This window comes from Clarias gariepinus, chromosome 9 (assembly GCF_024256425.1).
Source record: "Clarias gariepinus isolate MV-2021 ecotype Netherlands chromosome 9, CGAR_prim_01v2, whole genome shotgun sequence".
Lineage (NCBI taxonomy): Eukaryota > Metazoa > Chordata > Actinopteri > Siluriformes > Clariidae > Clarias > Clarias gariepinus.
In genome coordinates, this window is record NC_071108.1 from 20,229,895 (window position 1) to 20,252,980 (window position 23,086).

Here is a 23,086-nt window from a genome sequence, read left to right on the forward strand (position 1 = left end):
GACAAAGTTGAAAATGCTATCATCTTGGTCTTCTATGTTGCCATACTACTTAGTATCTTTTTATGCAAATGAGTAGCATAGAAGCAATTTATGTATACACTGTGAGATCACACTTTAGGGCACAAAAGTTTAAGTTCAAAGGTCAAACGTGGGTCACACTCTAGATTTAATACTAACCTTCAGTTTAAGTATAGAAATTTATCAATGATCACTATCTCGTCTGTTTTAGAGTGTGTTTTATTAATAACAACATACAGTGCTGTGATAATGCATTTAACGTACATTTACATTAACTGAGTTATCGGCTATGATTGGATCATCATCTGACTTCACAGAACTCGATCAGGCGACGAAATATTTAGAGTCAACATTCTGGTACTGGTATATCTTAGTGTATGTTAAGTTATACCTTAGTTATACCAGTTTAAAAAAAAAAATCCTTCCTGGTATAATAATCACACATGCAACTTAAAACAGAAGGCTTAAAAACTAGACCATAAATGGCGCCAAACCAAGGATGGTTTTTACCAGGGAGGATTTTAAATTGAAAAAGAGCACCCTGAATTATAAAAAAAAGCTCTTGGTTTTGTTTGGTTTTTCATTTTGTAATCTTTCTCATGTTTACCTTGTACTGTACAATGTATATTCATTTTTTTAATGAATTGCTGTAAATAAACTACATATGCAGTTGATTTACCAGAAAGGACTTTTCAGTTTTTTGTGTGCTAAAATAAACTTCAGGGTCAAATAATAGTGATTTTATTTGAAAAGTATATACATCATATATATGATCAGTTCAAGCTTAGATTAATATATAAACTGCTTCAAAGTCTTTTCACTCCATGACCGCTAAGTGTGGATACAGACTATATATATATATATATATATATATATATATATATATATATACACACACTCACCTAAAGGATTATTAGGAACACCTGTTCATTTTCTCATTAATGCAATTATCTAATCAATCAATCACATGGCAGTTGCTTTAATGCATTTAGGGGTGTGGTCCTGGTCAAGACAATCTCCTGAACTCCAAACTGAATGTCAGAATGGGAAAGAAAGGTGATTTAAGCAATTTTGAGCGTGGCATGGTTGTTGGCGCTAGACAGGCTGGTCTGAGTATCTGCTCAGTTACTGGGATTTTCATGCACAACCATTTCTAGGGTTTACAAAGAATGGTGTGAAAAGGGAAAAACATCCAGTATCCGGCAGTCCTGTGGGCGAAAATGCCTTGTTGATGCTAGAAATCAGAGGAGAATAGGCCAACTGATTTAAGCTGATAGAAGAGCAACTTTGGCTGAAAAAAACACTCGTTACAACCGAGGTATGCAGCAAAGCATTTGTGAAGCCACAACACGCACAACCTTGAGGCGGATGGGCTACAACAGCAGAAGACCACTCATCTCCACTACAAATAGAAAACAGAGGCTACAATTTGAACGAGCTCACCAAAATTGGACAGTTCAAGACTTGAAAAATGTTGCCTGGTCTAATGAGTCTCGATTTCCGTTGAGACATTCAAATGGTAGAGTCAGAATTTGGCGTAAAAAGAATGAGAACATGGATCCATAATGCCTTGTTACCACTGTGCAGGCTGGTGGTGGTGGTGTAATGGTGTGGGGAATGTTTTCTTGGCACACTTTAGGCCCCGTAGTGCCAATTGGGCATCGTTTAAATGCCACGGGCTACCTGAGCATTGTTTCTGACCATGTCCATCCCTTTATGACCACCATGTACCCATACTCTAATGGCTACTTCCAGCAGGATAACGCACCATGTCACAAAGCTCGAATCATTTCAAATTGGTTTTCGTGAACTAAAATGGCCCCCACAGTCACCAGATCTCAACCCAATAGAGCATCTTTGGAATGTGGTGGTACGGGAGCTTTGTGCCCTGGATGTGCATCCCACAAATTTCCATCAACTGCAAGATGCTATCCCATCAATATGGGCCAACATTTTTAAAGAATGCTTTCAGCACCTTGTTGAATCAATTGCACATAGAATTAAGGCAGTTCTGAAGGCGAAAGGGGATCAAACACCATATTAGTATGGTGTTCCTAATAATCTTTTAGGTGAGTGTATACAGTATATAGCATGCATCTTTATACATTTGGAATTTGCATCTACATTTTCTATTGCATGTATAGAATCAGTTTCAGCTGAAACTCATGATCAATGGTGTTGGGGTACTTACGTAGTGATAATTAGTTTCTGCCAAATCACTAAAACTAACAATAGACTATGAGAGGTGGTTGGAAGGTGTTACTCTGAATATAAACAAACAAAATACAGATTTTTTTCCTCAGAGGTAAACGGAAAAGTGAAGTTGTTCAGCTGTTTAGTATCACTACGTCATAAACAGTGAAACAACGTGGACTCATCGCTGTGCTTGTTGTAACTGAAAAAACCAAGATGGCGCCGGTGAGGTCGGCTGCCGTCACGACTGCTCCGACCTATTTTACTTTGTTTTTGTCTTTTAAGTTATCTTTCAGTAACTTTAAACCGGCTAATTCATCACCATTGAGTGCATAAGGTATGATACCTTAAGGATGAGACACTCTTGTTTCTATTGGTATACAATGTACTTACAATTCGAGGTTTTTAACTCCGGATCTGAGCTGGCCGAGTGAGATTCTGAGGGAGAACAAAGGACGCGACGCAAAGCGCCGCCCCCGAGGGAAACGAGCTGGCGCCAGGAACAGGCTGAGAGCTCGTGCACACCGCACACCTCTGCCTAGCATCCTGCTCGTCAACGTCCAGTCACTGGAGAACAAGCTCGATGACCTCAGGGCCAGGATAAAGTTCCAGAGAAACATTCGGGACTGCAATCTCCTCTGCTTCACCGAGACATGGCTGAACCCAGCGGTGCCGGACCACACCATCCAGCTGGGCGAGTTCTTCTCGGTTCACCGCATGGACAGGACACGGGACTCGGGGAAGTCAAGGGGAGGCGGCATGTGCTTAATGGTGAACAGCAGCTGGTGCAACAGCGCTGTTTTTCCAACAGCATTGTTCCTCTCACACCAAATATGGAACTACTGTTCATCATGTGTCATCCTTTTTATCTACCTCGGGAGTTCACATCAGTCATAATCAGCGCAGCTTATATTCCACCACAAGCGGACACGGAAACTGCCTTATGCGAGCAGACTGGGACATGTTCAGAAACAGCTCCGATGATGACGTCAAAGTGTTTACGGAAGCATTTGTGGGATTCATTAGGAAACTAGCGGATGATACCTTGAAGAAAAAGACTATTAGAACGTTTCCCAACCAGAAGCCATGGGTGGATAAAACCACCTGCGACGCTCTGAGATCTCGCACCGCTGCCTACAACATGGGACTCGCGTTGGGGGACATGGAACCATACAAGGCTGCGTCATACAACGCCCGGAGGGTGAAAAATGCAATTTAACACAACAGTCTAAAACGGGTATATTAATAAGGATCTCACCGAATTTGGTGGAAACTGCTCTTCGCTCGTTAAGTTCACCATCATTACTCTGATTGACCGCGCCTCTCTCTGATTGGCCGCGCCTCAAAAGAAAAAAAAACTTAAATCTCGCGGTATTTTCTGCGGCTTGGGGCAGAATTTCCAGCGCCCCAAGACCATAAAATTCTGAGAACCTGATTGGCCGCATATTTATTAATTTACCCTAGCAACAGCTACATGACGGGCTATTTGGCTGCACTCAGGGGCGCTTTTTCTCAGCGCCCCATGACAGAAACGATACAAGTCTGTCTGTGGAAATTCACTGGTGAATGAATGTCACTAGGTGGGAAATGTTGTATATGTTATTCATATCGCATGTAGGCACATACTGGTGGGTAAACCGAATTTAAAAACTTAATTTGTAAAAAATATATTTTACATTTTTAGCCCCTCTTATCAGGGAGGGCGGTGCCCCAGCGCCCCCTATGGGCTGGCCGCCACTGCTCTAGCAGCCTGTGGCAGGGATTAAGGACAATTATGGACTATAAAGCACTAACAACCGGTATGACGAACGCGGACGTGACTCTGGCAGACTAGCTGAACACATTCTATGCTCGTTTCGAGGCTGCAGCTAAAGACACTAGCAATGCTAATGCTAGCGGCCCTAACGGCTGCAGACAGGAAGACAGTGCCAGCACCGGAAACGCGTTCATCATCACCGAGCACGACGTGAGGAGACCCTTCAAGAGAGCGAACACCAGGAAAGCAGCAGGACCAGACGGCATCTCAGGTCGTATTCTCAGAGCCTGCGCAGATATGGTAGTAATTTCAATTTGGTTTTATGTGATTTCACTTACTTTTAGGTACCCATTGGAACATAATAATCATTTTCTGTAGTCAATTTAAGAAGTGCTTGCCTAGGAATCCAAGCTATACATATGATGGGAAATCGTATGTGCAAAAGCTAACCATATAAGGCCTCCTGGAATGTGCTTGCCCAGGAAGGTGAGGTATACATAGATCGGGGGAATTTAAAGAAACCCAGCTGTTGTGGGACATAATTGTATACTGAATACTCCATTGTATCAGAGTGTATTTAAACGAAAAGCGTTTAGTGTTCAATGTGACACTGCAGTCTCCCCCGGCCGTTATTGCATGATAAATAATGGTCGTTATCTTCTGAAAACCAAAGCCTAAGTCTTCAATTAATTTCCACGACACAGACCAGCTAGCACCTGTGTTCACAGAGATAGTCAACCTCTCTTTATTTCAGTTGGTGATCCCCACATGCTTCAAAGAGTCCATCATTGTTCCTGTCCCAAAGAAACCTCAACCTGCTTCTCTTAATGACTATCGCCCTGTAGCCCTCAGAGACTGGTCAGAGACTTCATCATTTCTTCACTCCCGGACCCACTCGACCCACTACAGTTTGCTGACAACACTGTTGTGGTGGGCCTGATCACGAACAACGATGACGGTGTTCACATCACGCAGGACCTGTCATGGTCCTGTCACATCAACACCGTGGTGAAAAAGGCCCGGCAGCGTCTCTACCACCTCAGACGCTTGAGAGACTTTAGACTGCCCTTCAAGGTGCAGGACAGACGAGCTCTACAGAGGGTGGTGCGTTTGGCTGAACAAATCATCCGCACCGAGCTCCCTGACCTGCACTCAATCTACAGCAAACGGTGCTGGATTAAGGCCAGGAAGATGGTGAAGGACCTCCGCCATCCCAACAATAGACTGTCCTCTCTGTTGCGGTCTGGGAAGCGATTCCGCTCCCTGATTGAGGAGGAGCTTCTTACCTCAGGCCAGAAGGTCTCTCAACCACAACACAATACAGGACTAATATCATCTCTTTTACATCCAACACTGACTGGGCATTCATGGCCACTATGGACACATTCATGCACACTTTTTGCACTATATACTCATACTTTCATTATGGACCACTGCACAAATCACTTTAATAATAAGACACTTTAAGAAGTCACTTTATGCATATTTGCACACCTCAGCCATTTTAACTTTTCTTATATGGACAAATTTCTATTTTCTTCTTTTATATTTCCATATTATATATATTTTCTTCTTATTTGTACAGTATATTTTTATTTTATTTTACTTAGCACAGTATATTTTACTAGTTAATTTTATTTTTCTGCAATATTTCTTTTACTGCAATACAGTGGAACCTCGGATTACGAAACGCGGTTTACGAGTGTTCCGGAAGACGAGCATAGATTTTAAAAACATTTTTACTTAAAAAACGAGCGTTGTCGTGGTTTACGAGCACCAAGTATCAAGTATAACGCATGCGCTTCTTGTTTCGACACCGAGCGTCCCGTCATCACAACTGAGCCAACGGTTTTTCTCTCTCTGGAGCTGCGGGTAATCATCTCCCCTGCTGGGTCTTAGTGCTCGTCTCTTACTGGTATAATCAATCCGTGTGTGTGTTTCTTTTACTTGCGCTGCAGAGTGTGTGTGTTATGTGTGTGCGCACATAATTTGACACCGCGCCGGTCACACACACACACGCTCTCTTTCTTTCTTGCCTTTACTGTGTGTCAGTGTTTGAGTGTGTTTGTTATGTGTGTGTGCACGTAATTTGACACCGTGCCGGTTCTCTCTCTCTCTCTAGCCTTTAATGTGTTTGTGTGTGTGTGTGTGTGTGTGTGTAAAACAAAGAGGGGGTGCTTTACTCACACACAACCGGCACGGTGTCAAATTACGCTTACGCACACACATAACACACACTCAGCAGCGCAGGAGAGAGAAAAAAACACACACACACAGCGCCTGTGCGCATAAATGGAAACACTTATTTGTCAAGATTTTAATTTGTACTTTTTTTAAGGTAACGTGCAGGTCAATTTGTTTTATTTTAAATTTTATTTTGTGTTAATTATTTTTATGTATTTATGTTTTTGGGCTGTGGAACAAGTAATTTTAATTTCCATTAATTCTTATGGGAAAATGTGCTTTAATTAACGAGTGTTTTAGAATACGAGCCTGCTTCCGGAATGAATTATGCTCGTAATCCGAGGTTCCACTGTATATCTTTTTTTTTTACTTGTACAGTATATTTTACCAGTTAACTTTATTTTCTACCGTATTTCCTTTATTCAAATTTATTTCTTATGTTTAAGCTTTTATTTTAAGGTCACTGGTAGTCGAAAAAGAATTTCACTGCATATTGTACTGTGTATGACTGTGTATGTGACAAATAAAATTTGAATTTGATTTGAAAACGCTGCAATTTCTTCAAATTCTTTCCACTTCATGACCGCTAAAATCCGACACGACACTACACAATAATGAGGCTTTATATCCTCAGGAGGGGTCATTACATTGTTTTAGAGAAAATTTCACGGAAGCTTCTAACAGAATAAACAAATTAATAAATTTTCTTAAAATGTTATAAAATTAAGTAAAGCGAAATCCCCTAAATGTCCTTATAAAATATCGCTGATTATCAACGCCAGAATGAATGGCGAATTGTCAATATTTCACGGAAGCATATATATATATATATATATATATATAAAATAAACTGCATATATGGAATGAAAGATGAGAGTTACATATACGCACTGAATGACACATAGATAGTTGGCGCGATCCCTTGCGCCATCTGCTGAGAAGATGAGAATTGCAGGTTGGAAAAGGCAGGAAACAGCTGTCAGCGATTTCACGTAAATAAGAGCAAAATGGCTTTATACTGGCTTTTACTGGGCGATTTTGAAAATGTAAGCATACAGGGTGATTAAGCTCACAGAACTAGGAAAGGTCATGAAAGGAGGGTCCTGGAATTTGATCGAGTGTGAAGGATTTTTTTTTTACCCACTTGCGGTCAAATGACCGCTGCTCGGCGCTTCTAGTGTTAATAACCTCCTACTAACCTATAATCACAGTTGCATCTCTTTGCTTGTGTTACTTAACCTCAGTGCAGCTTTTGAAACCATTGATCATAATATTATCGTTGATAGATTATAAAATGTTGTAGAATTAAATAATGACTATTCTATGTGTAAAAAAGTGAAGTTTTGTATTCTATGGGGTTGAGTTGCTATTTTCTATCTACATGCTTCCTCTGGCATTAGTTTCAACTGTAATGCTGTTGCCACAGAGTTATATGTCGCAGCAAACCAGATGAAAGACACCAGCTTTATAAATTTGAGGGATGTGTGAAGGGCATTAGACAGTGGATGCTAACTAACTTCCTTCTGCTTAAAAGACAAAAGTACTTGTACTAGGATCACATGCAACTAGAATTAATTTTGATGATCACCCAGTAACTGGGGATGGCCTTTCTGATTCATCATGTGAAGCAGTAAAAGACCATGGTGTATAGATTTCAATCATTTATTGTAAGCTTATGTAGATAATATTGCAAAGATCGTATTCTTTCATCTTTGAAATTTTGCCAAGATAAGAAATATATTGTTACTACCTAACAGAAAAATAAAGTCATGCTTTGTCACCTTTAGGTTGGATTATTGTAACTCCTTACTGTCTGGATTTTCAACAAGGTGCATAAACAAGTTCCAGTTAGTCTGGAATGGAACATCAGAGTTCTCACTGTGTAACAAACCTCATACTATTGCTTAAACAGTAATCAGCCATTACCAGAATCAGGGGTAGAGTAAGGACCACCAGAGGATAATATTGATATCATTAACAATGTGATCACATTTATTTGCCCAAAGTCACACCATTCACTTCTCGCAGCTTCCAAGACAAACAAACACACACATAGAGTCTATCGGCTTTGCAGGCGCTATGTGACCTAAGACTTAAGCTTTTTCCTGGACTAAGTCTATTTATAAGCGGTACTGTCCTAGGACGCGCTTTGTTCCGCTGACGTTGTTCTCCCAACGCACGTCCTCTTAATTGTGGCGTGGCAAAGACATCGGGTGAAGAGTCCAGGCACCAGCGAGCAGGAGAGAGAAACATAAACAACAGAAAAACAAACAAAAAAAAAAACTCGTCTGGAGTTATAGTACCTCCCTTGCCGTTTCTGGGCATGGGCTACGTTGTTCCGGGTGACTTGGAACAGTTCTTCCTAACGCTCCACCGTGGCAGAGGCAGGAGAGATGTTTTGACACAGCAATCGCTCCAGTGGTCCCTTTAGCTTGCGTTCCAGTGCTATCTCCGCTGGGGTATAACCAGTACTTTCCTGCCAGGCTGTATTGATAGCAAGCCGGAACTCAGGAAGCCATTGGTCCCACTGCTTGTGGTTTTCTTTGACGAATGCCACGATCATGAATTTTAATGTCCGGTTAGTCCGTTCTGTAATGTAGGTTTGTGGATGGTAGGCTGTGGTGAGCTTTTGGGTTACACCCCATTGCCGGCAGATGGTGTAAAGTAGCTGGGAAGTGAACTGCGGACCTCTGTCGGAAACCAGGTAAGCTGGTGTAGCCCACTGGGTAAAAATCTCCCTGGTTAAGATGGTGGCTATATTGGGAGCTTTGGCTATTCACAAAGAGAACATCTTGACCCATTTGCTGCAGTAATCCATGACCACCAGCAGATGTTCGTTGAGCCGGGATGAACATGGAAAAGGACCCATGAGGTCTACTCCCAACATGAAACCAGGTTCCACCAAGGGTGTGCTTTGTAGTAGACCTGCCAGCTTACTTATACAGGGTTTGTATTTTTGACAGGTAACACCGTTCTTACAATATTTCCAGACATCTCGGCGTATCTCTGGCCAGTAGGCAACCTCCAGCAGCCTCCACAGGGTCTTCATCCGCCCCAGATGACCACTGAGAGATTTATCGTGGGCGTACTGCCGGTATTGAGGCCGCAGAGACATTGGGATGACCAGCTGAAGACTACAACACCCATCCTGCTTGGGGATTCGGCAGTAGAGGAACTGGTTAATCACGAAGTAGTGTATTTTATTAATGTCAGGATCTAAGCTGGCCTTATCCCACAGCGCACGGAGTAATTCATTCTTTTTTTGGGCCTTCTCGGAATTCTTCCAGTCACACGGCAGACCCCATTGCATATCGGTTCCTTGGTGCACCGCGAGGTGGACATTCGTGGTCTCTTCCTCCCAACGCCGAATCAGCGAATCAGGAACGGTGTTGCACTGCCCCTTAAGGTACTGGAATACAAATTCAAAAGGCTGTAGCCTTAGTACCCAGCGTGTAAGGCGCGAAGCTGAATATCTGCTTTCAGCCCCATGCAGCAGCCGAGAGGCATAGGCGATCACATGCTTCCCATCTTCGTGATCTTAGGTGAGTACCGAACTTAGGCCAACGTTGCTGGCGATGGTTGAAGTCTGGGGCTGTAAGAACCAGTGAATTTTGCAGAGCCGCTCTCAGACCTTCGAAGGCTGGAACCAGACCTACCTACCAGACCTTCGAAGGCTGGAACCAGACCTACCTACCAACCAGCCAGACCTACAGTAGGAAGCATTGTAGCTCCTTAAGTTTGCAGGGCACGGGGTAAGTTTTTATCGCCGCTACCTTGGTTTCTTCAGTTTTTATGCCGTCAGCTGATATAATATGTCCTAGATAGGAGAGGGATGACTGGCAGAGGTTGCACTTTTTTAGGTTGAGTGTGAGACCAGCAGCTTCGATGAGCGAGAACACTTGTTGAAGGTGGTTAAGGTGGGTAATAGAGTCTTTCGAGTAGACAATGATGTCAATATAAACAAAGCAATACTTTCCAAAGGCTTCTGCCAACACAGAGGTCATAAGTCTCTGGAAAGTTGCTCCAGCATTCTTCAGGCCAAAGGGTAGGTTTTTGGTGACAAACGTTTTTGGGATGCTGTCCGGATGTATTTCCACCTGCCAATAGCCACTTTGAAGGTCTAATGAGCTGAACACAGTAGCCCCGTAGAGTGCCTTCAAGATTTCGTGGACCTGGGACATAGGAAAGCCGTCCAGCGGTGTTTTGCTGTTGAGGGCTCTAAAGTCCACACAAAAACAGGTCCCACCGTCCCTTTTACCCAACAGCACAACCGGAGTGGCTCATGGCGAGATGGATGGTCTAATGATACCGGCTTCCATCATCTTAGCGACCTCCTACTCAGAGTACAGAGTAAGCCTTTTTCCTGACCGGTCTTTCATCGGTAGTGTATATATGGTGGGTTATGGCCTTGGTATGGCCAATTCGGTCAGAGCACACTGTCGGCCACTCTAGTAACAATTCCTGCAACGGATACCTGTGTTCCTCTGACAGGGATGCATTGCTGACCAGGCTGGAGATGGCAGAGTTATAGGCATCAGATACTGAAGGCAATAGGTTGGCAAAAAAATTAATCTCCATCAGAAAATTTTGCCCTAGCACACAGGGGAATGCCAGATCACGGTCTGTCATTATAAAAAGACAAACCTCGGACTCTATTCTTTGTAATGAGCACCGGCCTATTGCGGCCTGTACCAGGCCATTGGCCAATGAAAATGTCTGCCCTCTTGCTGAATGTAACTTTTCGGCCAGTTTCTTTATCCCTTTCCACAGCGTCTCAGTTATGAGGGAGAAGGTGCTGCCTGTATCTATGACGGCTGTGCATGGAACATGATCTAACATGAGCTGCACCCTCAACAGAGAAGGGCTCATCTGAGCAATACTGAGGCTGTTGGGTTTTTTGCTTTCCTTCATCTGTTTAGGTGTCGGAGCGGGGTTTTGCCTTTGTCGAAATGCTTTAGCAGCGCTAAAATCTCTCTCCACCAAGTTCCCGATTCGCACCAGCTCGCTCATGGTGATACTGTGTTCCGCAGCAGGCTGGCGATGCGGGGGTTACAGTTCCTCATCGTCGCTTGTACAATTTCCCTCTCAGTCATCCCTGGTTTCCACCTTAAGCTGAGAGCACGATACTGAAAGGGAAATCCCTTATGCTCTCGTCAGGGTGCTGGATTTGCTCTCTCAGATGCTTATCAGTCTCAACTTTATGGTCCTCGGTGAGGAATGCCTTTAGCAGCGCAGATTTAAATGACCTCCAGCTCCTGACACTGTGTTTCTTTGCTGTCCACCAGTCCTTTGCGGTGTGGCTGAGTACAGAGGGGAGTGCGGCCAGTATCTCACCATCAGAAAGTGGATGTAAGGCCAGGTATTCTTCGCACCTTTCTACAAAACTGATGAAATCCTCTCCTTCCGTCCCGCCAAACCTGGGGAAATCCAGCTTCACAGGAGCCTTGAAGGTGGTAGCATGTGAGCAGCTACTGGGGAAGGGAGGATAAGAACTGGACCCTGGTTCGCTCCCCAGTACCTGAGTACCTGAGTAAACTGCTAGTGTTTTATGATCTGCTATGCTTACTTCGATTAAAGGATGCAGGCTGTTTGCCAGTCAAAGGGAAGATGACAAGATTCTGAAAACTACATATAAAACTCAACCAGAATAATAGACTGACGAGCGTTAGGGGTGTGCTGGCTTGCTGGCTTTGCCGCTAAGTGGCGCTAGAACTATAGACTTTAGACTACAGATGTGGTCATTAAGACTGCGCGTGTTTTCCCGCGGGATGGCTCAATTTAGCGCGCGGCGCGCCGCGACTTGCCGTAAGCAACATTCGGGAATTTAAATAAATGTGTTGTGCTTCACTGAATATCCGCCAGATGGCGCATGGAAGGACTTTATTTAAACGCCAGACCAAGTACTGTACAACGAAGAATTGTGTATAATTACTTAGTCTAAAACAATATTGTTCCCAATGCTGAAGCAAACATGAATTTTATTTTGCTTTACAACAGATCTTTCATGATAAATGTGTGTATATGTGCTTCATATTACTTTCATAATGATGAAATGAGATGCCCAAATTCGTGCTTTAAAATTCTTAATAAGTTTCTTATATATTTTTTGTAATGTTTTAACAGGGACAAAACAGTGAAAGACATGGCAATGTCTCGGTTTACATGGTGTTGAAATTAATTTAATTTCCTGATAGTAGGCTATCTGATAGTCTTAACTATGCGAATGTCCTGATTTGTGAATATGCCAACATCTTATTTAAAACGTAAAAAATGTGTCGACATCATCAGAAGACATGAATGAACAAAATATATATAATCATAGGAAGTAAATATTATTTTATGAATATGAAGTTCTTCTGGCTTTTTATAATAATCATCATATTTGCTGTTTGTGTCCAGCATTGAATAATTATTTCATCCATTATTTAACCACGGCTGGAAATAATAGCTGGAATGTGATGTGATGTGAATTCATGACTGAAATAAAGCAGTTTGTCTTTTGTAAAGTACTTTCACTTTACAAAAGGCAGCGTTTTTATGTAGGTTGATAAACGTGTGTTGTACAGTATATACACCGCGACAGCGCGCGCAGTTACTCACTTCTCACCTTTCATGTAGGTCTGCTCGGACTAATTCGTTTTAAACCCCTCAAAACTGCGTGTATATACAGCTCAAAACCTCCATCAGTTATTAAAGATAGCATCTATTTAGAAAAAATGCCCCAGTGATTTCGGAGCTTCATGAAATCTCCCGGCGCTCTGCGCATAACACCGGGCCAACTCATGTCGAAAAGAATTTATAAACGGTTTCTAAACGTGGGCTATTGTTTTTTTTTTTTACTTATAGTATTTGTTAATTTAATTTAAATGAGGTTTGGGCTCAGGACTTTAATTCGGCATCGTGATTCTCCTCTTTAATTTACTCCATAGTTTTAATCAGCGCTCAGCCGCATGCATGGAGTTTTCCAGAGCGCACCGGCAGAAGTGGACTAATGATTATGAATGTGTCGGGAAAACAGCAAGCAAACTGACTCTGACCATTTAAAAAAACGTTTGCGTTCATTTTCTGACGCGCTCAAGTTCACCAAAAACAATACAGAACAGCGCACCTTATTTGCTTTCAAACATTTATAAAATCACGTTTTTTCGTTATTGTGAGTGCGCTTAAATAAAAGTTGAGTCTTATAAAGGAATGTAGTCTTAGTTTTATTATATAGTTTTTGCACATTAATCAGAGTCCTCATCTGTTACATTTTTGAGGACAATAGTTTTTTTTCAGCCTGTCACGGCGTGCGCCCAAATCAATATCGCTCACTAGTTAGGCGGCCTCTCCTTCAGATATGCGAAGAAGCGGGGCTGCGGAATTAAGCACGAATAGTGAAGAAGAGCTCTCCTTGCTAATGATCCCGGGTTCATCCGCGCTATAAAATACTCGGGGTTTGCTGGTTTACAGTGGATTTTACTACGCGGTGTGAGTGAGACGCGCGCACACAACGCGGAAGTGCGGCATGCAAACGGGGCAATTGGAACGCGCCCCAGAGACTTCAAAGAAGAGCAAGCGCAAGCGGACGGAGGCAGGAGCTGCTGTCCGCGGATGGCCGTCGTATTCATATTTTATAGCGCAGGGTGCAAACCCGTGATCATTGGCATGGATGAGCTATTTCCAGCTCTGTACCAGCATGTCATGTGGGCATTATAAGACTAAACATAGACGCAGGTTATTTTTTTTATAGTCTAAATTAAAATCCTCCTCTTTAGTGCCTCCTATTCCTATTAATCCTATTGTTCTTTTAGTGTCACTGCGTGTGCTTACAATGCCAGACAACATTCAAATGCAAATTATTCACTCTCCCCAAGTGTGAATCAGCTGTTCTCACCTATACATATTAACCTATACGTTCTCACCTAAAGTGTTTAGGTAAAATTCCACCTATACACGTGTGACAAATATGCAAAGAAAATCAGGGAAGTATGTGATGTGGTGGAAAATAGGCAGTGGCAGTTCTACACTGAATTGCTTCGCGGGCGAGACTCCCTCCCGCTCCCCGTCAGCGCCACTTCTAACCAACCAAACCCCCTGTCTGAAGTCTGCTCGGTCTTGTTAATTTGTTTTAAAGGGGTCATACAGCACTACATGCACTATTTTAAGCTGTTTGGACTAAACTGTGTGTTAGGAGAGTGCGTACACAACCACTCTACGATGATAAAGAGCCGCCCAGTGGTTTTCTTTTCATTTATTACAATAACATCCCCCTTCTGAAATCAGGCCAATCGCAAAAGCCTTGCCTTGTGACGCCACACCACAAGAGGGCGTTCCTACACAAGTTGATTGACACTGGTGTTTTAGCAAAGACCCGCCCCGAGTGAGAAGACGCTGTCGGCCATTGTTTTTTCGCCGCTGGAGCAAAATGACGCCTAAGCGAGTGTTGTGTACAGAGTTGTTGGGTGTAATAGCGAACACAGCAGTCGTCATTTACTACCTAGGGTTAGTGACCTAGGGTACCTACCTAGGGTTAGGTATCTGAGCCACTGAGGACGCAGTGGCTGAATTTAGTTTTTAAAGCTAACGTCCCCGCTGATTTACCTAAATGCGTTCATGTTTGCGCTAATCATTTTTCACCAGACTGCTTTATAAACGCGGGTCAATATAAAGCAGGTTTTACTAGCAAGCTGCTCCTAAAAATCGGATCTGTACTAACACTTCGTGTTCCTGCTTCATCTTCACCAGTGTGATTTATTTTACTATGACTCTTTGCAGATTGCCTTTTCTAATAATCACGATGAATGCGGAGTGTAAGTTAACTTACACTCTCATAGAACATGGTTATGGCTTCTTCTCTATGTACATCCGTCTCTATATAATCCCTAATCGCCCGTTTATAATAAACAATGCATTAAGGTGATTGTCTAGTTGCAAACTGTGTACGTAGTCGGAAAACTATATTATGCTTACCTTTGTTACGTTAGATGGTTTATAACAATGTCTGTCGAAGATTAAGAAGTCATGTAAACACATCAGTAAACACATCGCGTCCGTATCTCTCTCAGTAAGTTTCTCCGCTTTTGTTGTTGTTTTTGCGGCAGCGCAACCGCCCGTTAATTCATGCACATGCAGTGATGAGAAAGACAAACGGGTCGATGCATGTCTTTTAATTTCTGCGTTGTCAGGCGATATTAAAAACTTCCGCGTAGGTTCCGTACTTAAATCAAACCAAAAACAGAAAACAGGCTCGGGCTCTATAATCCATAGTTTTCCAGTTTGGACTGCATTACCCACAAAGCACTGCGTTGTGGCAATGCTTTGTGGGTAATGCAGTCCAAAGCATTGCCCGCACTGGACTACACTTCCGTCGCTATACCCCACGTGTCACGCCCCACAGAACGGGGGGGGGCTCAGCAGAGGTCATGAGCATTTAAATTAGCATGTACTGAAACAGGTTGCTGAGAACAGAGCTAGTTTTTACCAGGTAAAAGTAGTGTTTTTTTTACACAATCCTTTTGAATTTTTAATTAACGTATAATACAAACTTTTCATTAGGACCCTAAAGATCATATTAAAATTTAATGAAAAATATAATGTGTAGGACCTTTAAAACCCCCAGTTCTGTGAATTCCCCTGCAGCGAAACCGGTTTGATGACTTCACACCTGTTGTAAAGGTGAGATGGGGGATTACAGTAACTGTGGGTGCGCTTCACCTCGGAGCGCGCTGTCGCGTTGTATTCAATGAATAGACTAAAACAAAATCATGTTTGCTTTAGCATTGAAAACAACATTGTAATAGATTAACTTTATTAAAGATTATACACTTTTGTATTCTTTGTCCACACACGTGGGCAATTTTTAGATATTGATCCTTTCTCGATGCAGCGAATTTTCTGAGCAAATTAATAATAATTTCCATAAATAAAAGGGGGAAGGAGAAAAGATTACGCGAAAATAAGAAAAAGCTTTATGCTGTGAAATGCTTTAAATGAACAGATTCTGCCTATAACAGGTCAGGGACAGTGAGGCTGGACCCAGCAGCGCACCACATCCCACATCATAATACATGCTGATGATGACCAACACATCTCCCCTGATCTACCAGAGCCAAGTAAAAAGAATGGCAATCAAACAGAATAAAATTAGTAGCAGCATTAACTTGTGCTAGTTATTATGATGGTGGTCAAAATTAATTGAAATAATGTTTCTCAGCATTATTTCGTGTTAATATTGACTACCATAATAATTAAAGAATAAAATAAAAAATATATATTGTCTTTATAGATTTATATGTTGTTTGTCTTGATGTTCTTTTTTTTGTTTGTTTCTTTGACCCAATATATGTTCAGTGATACTTCAAATAACATGTTTAAATAGCATTGATTTCTGGATTGTGTTATATTTTTATACTAGTAACTGGTGTTAAAAATGTATCTCTACATTAATGAGCCAATGTATTATGGTGTGGGCCAGGAAGTCCAGGGCCACTTTTTGGTCCCAGTCCGCCCCTGTAATAACGAATGGAGAATGCGCAGTCAAAGCCCGGGGATTCTGTGTTCCGGGGGCCAGTCGTGAATAGCTGACACTCAGTGACAGCCAATGAAATTGAAGAATTTTTGCCGCTTTCCACGTGGTGTGGCGTTGCTTAAATAATATCCGTATAATATCCGTATATCCTATAAAATTGTCCAGACCCTGGTTCGAATCCCGCTCTGGGTGAAAATGTAATAAATGTGAATCCTTTGTTTTACACTTTTTGCTTATGATAATCATTAAATTATAGCAACTGTGAGGTGAGTGCTAATGTGTTTCATAGCTTAAGCAAAAAAAAATTCTCAATTGCAAACATGCATTTAGTACTGAAGCATAAGTTGATAATGTAATGGCTATATCTATGGCATTTTAGCGAATAGCACCAGCATATTGAGCACTGGCTGGGAATCGAACCCGGGTCTCCCGCATGGCAGGCGAATCACCTACTACTGAGCCACCAGTACCCGTCTGCGTTCAAAGCGCATAAATACTGTTATAGGCTAATTTGTATCTTTGTAGTCCTTTTGCACACGCGCGGGTGCGTTACAATAATAATAATAATAAATTCGGAGAACTACTACTACTACTACTAATAATTCTGAATGAAAATTATGAATAAATACATAACAGTTTGAGCTTGACACGTTTATGAGCTCTGTCGCTTGCTGTCAATGGGCGCCTAAGAGACATAACATTTTTCGGCTTCAGTAGACACACAATACTTTAGACTGAAACACGACTGCCCCCTACAGGTATTGAAGGGCATTTTCACAGCTTGCCGCGCGCACTCGCGGCAAGTCGTGGGATCCCTTTTCCGAAAACGTGCGTTTTTAAAGGCCAGATCTGTATCAAAGATTAATAGTAGCAGATAAATTTAAGTAAAACATTGTAACTAAAGGAATTCATAATCACAAGACTAAAATTACAGTATAAATTTAAATGAAATATAGGTGTTTCTTATTTGTAAAGTAAACGTTAACACTGTGAGCCTTTAAATTCTTTCATGTGTAACACTAGCGTAGACTCTGGGTCTGCACCAGAAAAAGTGGATGTGCCACATTTATTGTCAGATTATGCAAAAACTATATACATGAAAAATAAATACTTATAAAAAGTAAAATGTCTGCTTTTCGAATGTAACCATGTCATCTCGTCATCAGCACCTATATTCAGGTTTTATATGAATGACATAATCTTAAATATGTTTTCCATTATATAAACTAATGGAAAACATATTTAAGATTATGTCATTCATATAAAACCTGAATATAGGTGCTGATGACGAGATGACATGGTTACATTCGAAAACAAAGAAATCACTAATTTATTAATGAATTATTTAAATGGTCAGAGTCAGTCTCTTTGAAGTTTGGGGGGAGTGACATTCTAATGACATCTGGTCTGCTTCGTGTGAGTTGCCACTCTTTGTAATCTAGGTGTGTTGAGTGTCACCTGAGCCAGTCAAGAGGCCTATTTATGAAAAGTCATGGATTATTCAGTAAAAACATGAAAAATGTTAGGCACATTAGACCTCAAATAAAAGAATGTTATAATTTAGTTGTTTTGCTATGGGCACACAACCAAGACTTTCATTAAATCAGTTTTGTGTTTAAAAGAATCTGTGAGTTTTGTTTATTCTCAGTTTTCATAGTTTTTCTGCTTGAAAATTGTATTTTCTTGTACGTGTACTTTGACATGAGTTTAAAAGTTGCACATGAATTTAACATATTTACATCAGCCACATTATGAAAGCCAATTTTGTGCTCTATATAAAGAAGTGACATTTAGTAATATTTAAAATTTTCAGAAATTTAGGAAGGGCCTGAAGCACTGCAGCTCTTCAGAAAGGCCTTGGACTCCAGAGGGTTAAAAGTAATTATCATCCCAGGGGCTGAGTTATCCTAAAATGAGGAAGGGTGCATTTTTGTTTCTTTTTCTGGCCTCACTGTTATATACAGTAGGTGTGAACAGCTGAGACATTAATAGAAGTGGGGAAAGTGAGGAGCGGTGTATTATTTGCATTTGAATGTTGTCTGACATTGTTAAGCACACACAGTAACACTTAAAAAGCAAAAACCAAGAACAAATTGCGAATTAAGAGGCCCTGATTATAAATATTTATTACAACAAAGTTCCTAAAAAAATCCTATAAAACATTTACTCAAATGTAAAAGTATTTTTCCAGTTATTTTTATTTTTAAAGTGTGATGTCTTTAAATGTAATTAAAAAAAAAAAATAACAACAGTAAACGGATACAAACAGTTACAGAGGCTACATAGCAGTTTATTTTTTGTACAAATAAAATTGTCAGCTAGTGAACTTGGTCATCTGTCTATCATATAGCCAATGTTTTTTTTTAAACCTTATTATTGTAGGGTAAATGTTAATAGCTCTAGCTCTGATTTTTCATGTTTATAAGTACTTGAATGTGGAAATTGAAGCTGTTATAGCTGCAAAAAGATTGGGCAACATCATATTAAACCATATTGATTAAGAATTGGATGTTATTTAAATTCATATTCATGTGAAGGCAGGTGGGTAAATACTTTTGTCAATATAGTGTAAGTAATGAGGCACTGTTATGTCTATGATTTTGTCAATGCAGATATTGTAATTTTCTCTGTCCTCCTAGAATATACAGAACCTGTGCCAAGCATAATAATGCGTATGGTTATGTTAGACAAAATGCCTGGGCAAGTGCAATGGGGTGTTGTGTGCGTGTATGCACAAAGCCGATGCCCTTATTTTCCAAATCTCACTGCAAGCTTTTTTGAAGGTTCTGGCATCTGTGCCACTTATATGTTAGAAATAAAATTTAAATGGTAAATTTGTCATAAGACTTTATAATAAAAATAACAGAAAATATCAGAAATTTTAGATTATTTTGGATTTTTTTTATTATTTCTATTGTGTAATTTTGTCATTACTACCATTTAATACACATATTTTTTAATGCTGGTTAAGAGGGCTGATATCATAGTGCTTGGGCCCTAATATTAATAATTAGAAGAACAAGAGGGCCCTTCACATGTCACGGTTAGCCCCTAGAGGGAGCCAGATGCAGAGACTTCATTTTGTGATCCTTTGTGTTTTTTTTATAGTTTAAACTCCATTTCCCAATGTGCACCTCGGGTAAGGTGATCGGAGCGCTCACCTGAACCGAGGTGGCTAATTAGAAGTGACTGAGTAGTTTTGTGTAAATAGCCTTTTGTTCTGTTGCTCCGCTTCTGGCATCTGTTTAGTTAAGTGGGTGTTAATGATCATAGTTCTTGGTGTCATGCCATTTCCCCTAGCTCCTGGTTTGAAATATTCTTAGTTTTTTACTATTTATGTAGTATGATGTTAAAGTGCTGTCTTAGCTCCAGTGTAGTTTGAGTTTCTTTTAGTCTGTGTTTTTACAGTAATGTTCTGTTCACCTCCTAGCCTTATTTGCTCCTTGTCTTGTTCAGCTCTGTATCTTGTTTTAGCTCCTTAGCACATAATTAGCCCATGTTATGTTTAACTCTGAAATGCGTAGTTTTGCTTGTTGTTGGTTGATGTTTCTGTTGTGTATCCTTATTAAAGACTTTTTAAGTTATTCCCCTCTGCCTAGATGCCTTCTCTAAATCCCACACACAACACCCGTGACATCATACACTATGACGACACAGGACTGATGTCTACATTTACTGTGTGTTTATATACTGTATATACAGTATATTACACTGCAGTGTGTAGTTTAGGAACCATATACTATGGACATACACTATCAAAACAACAAAATCAATAGCAATGAGACTGAGAAGGGTAAACAGAATATCTCTTTTTTTTTTTTATCCAAAAATATCAACATCAACTTTGAATAGGAACAAAGTTTACTTGTTCAGCTAGTATCAGTTAATCAATTTAATATATTCTTTATAACTATTAATTTTAAACAAATACAGAATTAAGGAATTTACCTTTCTTGCCATCTCCAGATGTGAATTCATTCTTAAAATGCTCCTGGATGAAAACATTACAATTAGCATAATATTTTTATATTTTAAATTGGTCTATATATTAAGATGTGTGGAAGGTTATTTAAAATTTCAAGCATTCAATGACTAAAATTAGTAAATTTATTTACAAACATTAAACCCTTTTTTCTTTTGTGCATGTTTATAGACAAGGCAGCCATCATTCTGATCATTTTATGTATTTAACTATCATTATCATTGTTAATCTTATATTAATTTCTGCCTGAAAACAAAGATCTGCATGGAAAGTTGTTTTAAAGTGACCACAAGTGATTTGTCCAAAAGTGCATCATCTGCCACAATAGGTCCAATAATTTCTCAATAATTTACTCATTTCATTTCGATACAAATAAAAATTAATTGGAATAAAATTGAAAAAAGACCTAATGCATGATATGCCACAAAAGTATTGGTTATAAGCACCTCCCTGCCACACTACTTACACTATTATCACGAAACCTACTTGCCCAGTTCTTAAAAATTTTCCAGGGTGCATAAAACTACAGTTACAACACAGCAGTGCTCTATTTACAAAATCTGAGGAATCATCTAAACAATGGAAAACTTTATATACACAGTGGCATGGTTAGCACTGTTGCATTGTACCTCCAGGTTCAGGGTTTGATTTCCACCACTGGTCTGCGTGCATGTTCTCCCTGTGCTTGGTGTAGCCCCTGTAGTGTGTGAATGACAATTGAGCGTCGTGATGGCAACCTGACCCCTAAGTCAGTAGTAACTGCTACAGAAATGACAGATAGATAACCCCCACTCTGGAGACATATCACCTGATGTGCCGGATATGCACTTCTGTTCAACAGTTTGGGGTCACTTTCTAACTCCATGATCGTTCCTGATATTTATTTATTTCTACATTGTAAAGGAATGCTGAAGGCATCCAAAAATGCTTTAATCTCCTTTGAACAGTTAATGGTGAGATGTGTCTGCTACTTATGCTCTGTAAAGACTTCATAACGCCTCTAATCTGAGGTACTGTTCATTGGTCATTTTTCAGGCTGATAACTGTAAATGAACTTCTCGTCTGCGGCAGAGGTAGGTTTTGGTCTCACCCTCCTGGGATGGCCTTTATGAGAGCCAGTTTTATTATGGTGCTTGACGGATTTTGCAAATGCACTTGACAATACTGTTCTTGCAAGAACTATTACAGATAGGCTGACCTCTGTGTCTTAAAATAACAGCTAACTGTTGTTCCCTTTCAAAGGCTACACTCGATGCTGCGTGAAAACGCTATGGAAATATCTTTTCGTGTTGCCGGTTGTGAAGCATGTGTGTACCAATCACGCCAAATTTTGGCTTATATAACCTCGGTCAGGTGACGTCATCTGATTAGATGCACCTGCAGGTTATAAATAGGAGTGAGCCGGCAACATTCCTCAGATCTTTTTCTTTACCGCATTGTGCACGTGTGTGTGTCAGCAAGCATAACAAAAATACAAAATAAGCAGAATTAAATCTCATAAAACTCACCAGTTAGTATGGCGGAGTTTAGAACTAGATGTCCCCCTCCTTGTGAAAATTTCCTTTCGGAGGGCGATATGCACACATTCTGCTTCGAATGTTTGGGTGAAAAGCACGCTCTCGAAGGGCTTAATGGAGAGTGTGAGCACTGTGATCTTCTCCCCATGAAGCTGCTTGGCGCGCGTCTCGCGTTCTTTAGGGAACCACGAGCCGCGCTGCACTCATGGGGATCACAAGCAGATCTGGCCGAGGAGCGAGAGACGGAGTCCCTCCTTTCTCTCGCCCTCTCCCCCGATCCCGATGTCTCTCCTTCCACTTCACGAGCGCACTCCGGTGCTTCTCGCGGGTGTGTTGAAGAGACTCGTTCTCCTGCTTCTGTGGAAATGGAAGTTGCTTCCTCAGAACGCTCCTCAAAAGATGAAAGAGAATATGAGGAATTGCTCAAAGTTATAACGCGTGCAGTCGAACGACTGCATATTGACTGGCCACAGGAGCAGGTTCACCCAAAACAATCTAAATTAGATGACAGATTTCTGTCGGGTGGCCAGGAGATGGAGCCAAAACACCGCTCTCTCTCCCATTTTTTGATGACCTCCACAACGAGTTATCTCGTTCTTGGAGAAATCCTTTTTCTTCCCGTATTTTTGTACAATCGACTTCGTTTTATTCGAACATCGTTGATGCAAAAGCACGAGGTTATGTGGTGATGCCCCAGATAGAAGAGACGCTTGCGGGCTATCTCTCTCCTGGAACATCATCCTCATTAAAGAAACCAACACTTCCCTCCAAGCCGTGTAGAACTTCTTCTACCCTGGTAGGGAAAGCGTTCCAAGCAGCAGGTCAGGCTGGCGCTTCCTTGCACACCATGGCGGTTTTGCAGGCGTATCAGGCTAATCTGCTGAAAGATTTGAGCACGAGCGGCACACTGAATCATGACGCATTCA

General features: G+C 41.0%; 1 protein-coding gene across 2 annotated transcripts in view; it reads right to left on the reverse strand.

Moving 5' to 3' along the window:
* upb1 (ureidopropionase, beta) overlaps positions 1 to 23,086 on the reverse strand; it is a 193,407-nt gene that overhangs the window by 7,867 nt on the left and 162,454 nt on the right. Inside the window, exon 8 of one of the 2 annotated variants that reach the window (XM_053504040.1) lies at positions 20,610 to 20,652. The exons of the other annotated variant lie outside the window; for it this stretch is intronic. Within the exon in view, the coding sequence (XP_053360015.1) occupies positions 20,610 to 20,652 (43 nt within the window). The remainder of the gene's footprint in view (positions 1 to 20,609; positions 20,653 to 23,086) is intronic. 2 annotated transcript variants of the gene reach the window in all.